Genomic DNA, 7,129 nt, shown 5'->3' on the forward strand with positions numbered 1-7,129 from the left:
ACCCTACTTTGTTCTGTCAATACCCACACAACACAATGTTACTTCTCTCCCATTTATAATCACTACACTACATATAACACAATTCATCAATGGCAACTTCTTTCCATTCCCTCACATTCTCCTCCTCACTCTCCAAAACTCTTCACCACTCACATTCATCTTCAGGTACATTTATCTTCACTAACTGCATCTTTTTTCTTCTTCTTTTGAAAGAATTTTTCATTACTGTTCCATTAAGCGTTGCTACTGGTTTAAAGCTCATAACAAATAGTAGGTTTGTACCTTCATGCATTTATGCCTTTCATAAATTTAACAATTTTGAATGTTTTATAAGAAGTGAACTTTAAGCTTAACTCAATCTTATCAGACCTATTGACTTGTATTCATTTTATATATTATAAATTGACCTTTTAAGTTGTTAGAATTTCTTGCACAGACTTTTGGTTTTGGAGTAGTATTGAGCTTAATGATGGTGTTGGTGGCTAACTTGATAATGTTGTATTTTCAGTCTCATCTATCATTTTTCATCACAGTAGCACACATTCTTCATTCAATGGCCAATCTGTGAATCTGCCACGTTTGAGGTTGTCCAAGCTAAAGCAAAATCCTCCGAAACACTTTTTTGTTATGATGATGGCCAAACCAACCATGCAGTTCATTAGGGGAACTGATGAACAAACAATACCAGATGTGAGGCTCACTACATCACGTGATGGAACAAATGGTACGGCCATCTTCAACTTTGATCAACCCTCAGTTTTTGATTCATTTCGCGAAGTTGCTGATATCACCGGTTTATACATGATCGATGAGGAAGGGGTCCTTCAGTCTGTTGATGTGAGTGCTAAGTTTGTCAATGGAAAGCCCTCAGGAATTGAAGCCAAGTATGTTATGCGGACTCCAAAGGATTGGGACAGATTCATGAGATTCATGGAACGATATTCTGATGCAAATGGTTTGCAATTCATTCAAAAATAAGTTACTATGGAATACCTTCTGTCTTCTACCCTTTCTCATGTTAATTTTTTACGTTAATTCTGATTCAGAAAACATGTAAAGCAGAGAGTTTTGACTAAATCTTGGCACAACCAATTTATTCAGCATTTATAAATGGGCTTACTCTTAAAGATTCTTCCTATCGAGTTTTTTCTACTAAAACTCGTAACACCAACTTCAGTATAAATTCTGCAATCATAAATAAACCTATTGAACCAATAATCATAATGAAAAACTTCATAATCTGCTACTGTTCTCCCTGCTACTTTGACTTCCAAGTCACTGCCACAGGGCTTCTGACCCTGTTGGAACCATTTTTGGAGTGTAACCATGTCAAATTCCCTTCTGCATAGGTCACCAAACCATCACCTCTTTTAACCCTTTTTCTCGATATAAACCATACCCTGTAAGTCAAGCTTTGATTCACTTGTTTAAATGCAAGCCTTTTGGGTTTTACTATCACTTTTACTCCTTCAGGTGCCATAACCTCCACTGAGTAGATGGAGTTAGCACTTCCCACATTTGTTAGTCTTCTGCTGAACATCTTTCTCCTCTCCCCATCCTTGAAAATCACTGAGAATGAGGGATAGTTAAGGCTGAAGCCTCTATTCTTCTTCAAGACTGCATTGCAACTCACATTTCTGTGTGTGATGCTGAATATTTCTGACTTTGTGTATCCAAGGCTGCAAAGGTGGATGATATAATCATCTGGCCTAATGTCATACACAAGTCCAGGGTTCAATGCTCTCTGTGGATTCACATGTCCAGCTCCCATGTCAAAAACTCCTGCTGCTTGGTTTTCATCAAGAATTGGCCTTCCAGTGTGGTCGGTTACCTCGGCTGTTGTCATGATTGCAGATTTTATGGCTGCAGGGCTCCAACTCGGGTGAGCCGAGCGAATGAGAGCAGCAATGCCGCTAACATGAGGGCATGCCATTGAGGTACCAGACATCACAGAGAAGTTAACTCTTCTAGAATCTTCTGGAAGGCCTGTAGGACCAAGGTTCTGAGGCCATGCAGCAATGATGTTCACTCCTGGAGCTATAACATCTGGTTTGAGGATTGAAGGGTTCGTATAACTTGGTCCTCGAGCTGAAAATCTTGCCACTGCTGGAGCTCTACCCTTCCCTATCACAGTTCCTCCAAATTCAATCCTTGCAAGAGGCCTTCTTGTGGAGTTTATGTAATCTTTCAAGGTAACTGCTTCATCAAATCCAATCAAAGTTGCAGGCAAGACATGAACATCAACCGAATCCTCTCCCAAGTTTATCTCCGTGTTGGCGAGGATCATAGCAACACCACCAGCCTCCTTCACCACTTGTCCCTTCTCTGCTCTTCCGTTGACCCCTCGATCGCAGACCACCATTTTGCCTTTAACTTTGTCCCTTGGAAGAGACCCTCTGAGGCAAAACTGACTCTCGGTGTCCCCTTCAGACAGATAAACCAGTTCAAGTTCTTTTCCGTTGCTCATTGGATGGTTCAGCGGATACATGGACTCTCCATACAGCATTTGTCCATTTCCCATTCGAACTGTAGCTGGGAATTTTCTGTCTAGTGTGCTTGCACCGATGGTGGCAATCCAAGGAGCCTCATTGGCAACAGACATTGCCGTAGGACCATTGTTTCCTGCTGCACATATCACCGAAATCCCATGCTCCATTGCTCTAAAGCTTCCAATGGCAATGTTGTCATCATATAGAGGCGTAGAGAAGCCACCTAGAGACAAGGAGAGAATGTCCACCCCATCTCTGATTGCGACATCCATTGCAGCCATGATGTCTGAGTTATAGCAGCCATTGAACCAACACACTTTGTACACCGCAATGTGGGCACCAGGAGCCATTCCTCTTGCCACGCCGGAGGCGTAACCAAACACACTCGCCAAAGGCACAGGCACTCCTCCAGCCGTGGATGAAGTGTGTGTGCCATGGCCAGAGGAGTCTCTTGGAGAGAGATATTCCGGAATTCTAAAAGGTGACACTGAAGAATGGCCTTTGGTGAAGTACCTTGCACCGATAAGTTTCCTGTTACAATTGGAAGAGTTAAAGGCCTTCCCAGCTTGGCATATACCCTTCCATTTCTTGGGAACTGGGGGCATTCCTTGATCATTGAAGCTGGGACTCTCAGGCCACACTCCAGTATCAAGCACCCCAATTATGGTTCCACGGCCGAAACCAGATTGGTACCAACCATTTTCTCTGGCAGGGTTGAGTCCCAAGAACTTGTAAGAGTAAGTGGTCTGAAGCTGGAGCATGGTGTCAGGCCTAATTGAGATAACATCTGGCAAGTTTTTGAGGTACTCAAGCTCAGACTCGGTTAACTGAGCTGCAAAACCGTCCATGGCGGAACGGTAAGAGTAGAGAAGGCGCGAAGAAGGGTCCTCATCGGAGGAAAGGGTTTGTTGGAGGAATGAAAGGTGCCATTTGAGCTTGGAGGTGAAAGCAGAGCTGGTGGTGCCATGAGGGTGTAGCTGAACTATGTAAGTTCCAAGCGCTTCTGCATTGGCGATGGTGAGAGTGAAGAGGAAAAGGGTGAGGAAAAAAAGTTGAATTTTGGATTTGGAGTCCATTGGGTGTTGTAGTACGAGGTTGTGTTGTTGTTGTTGGTTGGTGATGCATGATGTTGTGGAGGGGTATTTGAAGGTGTTGAGAAGAATTCAAAACTGGAGAAGGTAAGCGTTGTTGATACAAAGCTCGTGAAATATGAGAGCTCTTCATCACGAGGATCTTTTGTTGAGAGAGAAGTCCCAAACCGGATTTGACTGAGAATTGGGGAGCCGAAAGCTCGCAGCAAGTGTCACGAGATGTTTTACTTGCCTTTAATAGGAAAAGAAAAATTAAAAAAAAAAAACTAAGTAGCCGTTTGTTTCAAATTCTGTGAATTCCATGTTACCAATATATTACTTTTGTTTATTCACTTACCTTCTCCTTTTCTTCCTCTATTTCTCATAAAAAAAAAAAGAAAAAAGAAAATTGAGTGTAGAAATGCTATTGCTTCTGTTTGTTTACTAACTAAATGGATGAGTTGAAGGACCCAAAAGAATTATTAATGATAAAAACTGTATTCATTTATTAAACTTGTAAGCTTTATATTTGTGATATTTGGTTGGTTCTCCTCTATCTTTTCTATGTTTAATTATACTGACTGATTGAATCAAAATAAATACATAATTTCATATAATTATAATTATAAATTAAATTCCATATTTATCCTTTATTTTTTAATATTAAACTCATTAATAATTAATAATTGAATAGCTTTTTTTAATATTAATAACTTTATTGTTTGCAAAATATTTTTCTATTATTTATGTGCATGAATTGATTAAAAGCCTTCATAAGCTTTTATTCGATTACTATGCGATGAGTAATAATATTGTTTTTTTTTATCTCTTACCGGTAGTTATTTTTATCACTTCTAAAAATTAATTTTTTTTTCATAAATGTATTTATTTAAAGAGGATGTTTAAGACTAAAAAATAATTTATAAAAAATTGAGAGATATAATTATTAAAAAAATTATGATAATTAAGTCAAAATTAAAAATCAGTTATAAAACAACACATATTTATTCTATATTCATAAAAAATTAATATACAAAAAGGATCATAACATAAAAAATAAGGTTAAATATTAAATAAATATTTCACTATCAAGTAAGATAAGATAGATTTATTTTTTTCTTTAAGAATGAAAAAAAATATATAAAAAATAAGAATATAAATAATGAGTTTGTGTCAATAACAACGAGAGAAAATAATTTTGTTTCTAACTCTTTTTTTTGTAACAAAAAAAAATATATGCTTAAGAGATGAGTACAACATATAATTTTTTTTAAAAATAATAAAATAAAAAATAAAAAATAAAAATATTTTAATAATTTTCTTTTATTATATTTAATTTTATATTTTATTATTTATTAACATTAAATATTGTATTTTATGAAGAAAAAAAATTATCTAATTTAATTTCTATTAATTTAATACTAACTAATATATATATATATATATATATATATATATATATATATATATTTAAAAATTAAAAATATATATATAATTTAAAAAATTTAAAAATAAATATAATTTAAAAAAATATTCTAAAGTTTTAGGTCCGTAGTCGCTCATGTTCCTTATATTATATGAGTACAATCTCTTCGCGATTCAACTCTAACCCTTGTTTTTTTTTTTTTTTTTTTTTTTTTTTTTTTTTTTTTTGCTGTTACTTTGCATTTGTTGTCTAAGATAATAAAAAATAATTCTCACCTTATTTTATGTTTGACAAATCATAACAATCCTTTGCCTTTGCAGCGATGACAAATTATTTAAGGCCAAAAAATGTTTAACAAACTACTCTTACATAATCAACCCACTTTTTGTTGTCCTATATCGTGTGTTTGAAAGAATTTAATAAGTTTTATGCAAGTGTTCATCAAGTATTTGGAAAATGTTGTAAAAATAATATATATGATATGCATAAATTGATTTTAGTTTATTCTAATAAGCTTGTTTTTGGTTTTTTACTCGAAAAGAAAAGAAATTAAAAAGAAGGAAATAAAATTGTATACGTTTCTTACCTCTTTTATGAAACCTCTTTTATTTATACTGTGTAGAAAGAAATCCCAAGAAAAGAAAAAAAGTTGTTAAAATACATGTTCTCTTCATTCATCCTTTTTTATTAGGAGAAAGATAAAATAAGTGGGTAGGACCATTACTTCACCTCAAATGGTGAGAAGAAAAATAGGGGAAGTGTTATTATTTAGTATTATTGTTATATTCAGTTAACTTTTTTTTTTCTCTAAACAAATTAAAAAGTATTTTATGTTATACGTATTTATTATTCTTTTACAACAAAGGTGAAATAGAAAGAAAACCAGAAAAAGAAATATGTGGGTCCTAAGATAAATGGTTTTACTCATGAAAGATGTAAAATTCAAGTGAAAAGACTTGTATTTTCAAGTTTCTTTATACCCATCGGCTATTTATTCATTTTTTTTATCTAAATTTTAAGGGTCTTTGTTTTGGTAGACTTATTTATTTTCCTTTATTTTTCAATATATCCAAAAAAAAAATGACTTGAAATTATTTCATTGTTAAAGTTTGTCAATTCATATAGCATAATTCTCCACTTGAATATTTTTCTTACTTCGCTAATTATTCTCTTCATATTTCAACTCTTATTCAAACATAGTACTCTTGACATAACTTATAAAAATAACTTACAATCTTTATAAAACAATTTAATCATATTTTCTTTTCAATTATTAAACAACTTCTTTATAACTACTTATATGTTATTCGATAAACACTCAATTTTATTTTACTCAATCGTACTCTACTTCTACTAGTGGTCCATCACATATAAAGTTTATAGATAAAAGGTTTAATTATTTCTTTTACTGTTTTTGTTTAAAAATGTTAAATTGGTCTTTCAATTTTTTTAAATTTCAACTTGGTTCTGATTTTTTAAAAATTAATATAATTTGATCTTTTTCGTTAGATATTTTAAAACGGATTAAGAATTTTTTATCAAAATTAAAGTTGTTAATAAGGATGATTTGTTTTATTGATGTAATTAACATAATTATATAGTGTCAATCTTAATAAAAAATTATTGATTTGTTTCAAGAAATTGAATTAATTTCCCTGAATAGTCCAAGTGTGAGTCCAAGTCTCACATTAGATAGAATAGACAAAATTAAATATTATATAAGAATAAAGATCCATACACTATTGTGAGTGTCAAATATCTTATATGTGTATGTGTAAGACCAATGTTATAAAAACCAAATATAACCCCTATGTACATTTTGTTTTTCATTTTTAAATTTTGATTAAAAAATTAATATAATTATTATTATACGTAAATAAATAATTTATATACAAATTATTATAATTATTTATATAATATTTAAATAATATAAAAAAATTAAATAATAAATTATTATTATATTTTTATAATAAATTAATTAAAAGTAAATAGTATTATTTTAATATTGATTTCTTCATCTTAAAATAATATATTATAGAAAATACAGCTAGTAGTATTAATATTAATAAAAATAATGGATTATAATAAGTTAATACTATTAATAACAATAATATTAATTATAATAATAATAAAACCAATAATAA

At 32.1% G+C, this 7,129-nt stretch overlaps 2 protein-coding genes across 3 annotated transcripts; one reads left to right on the plus strand and one right to left on the minus strand.

Moving 5' to 3' along the window:
- LOC114181435 (photosystem II reaction center PSB28 protein, chloroplastic-like) lies at positions 1 to 1,103 on the plus strand. 2 transcript variants are annotated; one of them, XM_085672874.1, is made up of 3 exons: positions 1 to 165; positions 509 to 724; positions 818 to 1,103. In XM_085672874.1, the coding sequence occupies exons 1-3, from the start codon at positions 90 to 92 to the stop codon at positions 976 to 978; spliced, it is 453 nt and encodes a 150-aa protein (XP_085529000.1). In that variant the 5' UTR covers positions 1 to 89; the 3' UTR covers positions 979 to 1,103. The 2 variants fall into 2 exon arrangements, with proteins under 2 accessions (XP_085529000.1, XP_027923691.1); XM_028067890.2 differs by having other exon boundaries at positions 10 to 165; positions 509 to 1,103.
- SDD1 (Subtilase family protein) lies at positions 1,067 to 3,699 on the minus strand. Its single transcript, XM_028067879.2, has one exon. It carries the CDS (start codon positions 3,563 to 3,565, stop codon positions 1,259 to 1,261), a length of 2,307 nt encoding a protein of 768 aa, XP_027923680.1. The 5' UTR covers positions 3,566 to 3,699; the 3' UTR covers positions 1,067 to 1,258.
- Positions 3,700 to 7,129: the final 3,430 nt, after the last annotated feature.

Source organism: Vigna unguiculata, chromosome 1, assembly GCF_037176805.1.
Source record: "Vigna unguiculata cultivar grain cowpea cultivar isolate G323 ecotype 2 chromosome 1, ASM3717680v1, whole genome shotgun sequence".
In the NCBI taxonomy this organism is placed as follows: Eukaryota; Viridiplantae; Streptophyta; class Magnoliopsida; order Fabales; family Fabaceae; genus Vigna; species Vigna unguiculata.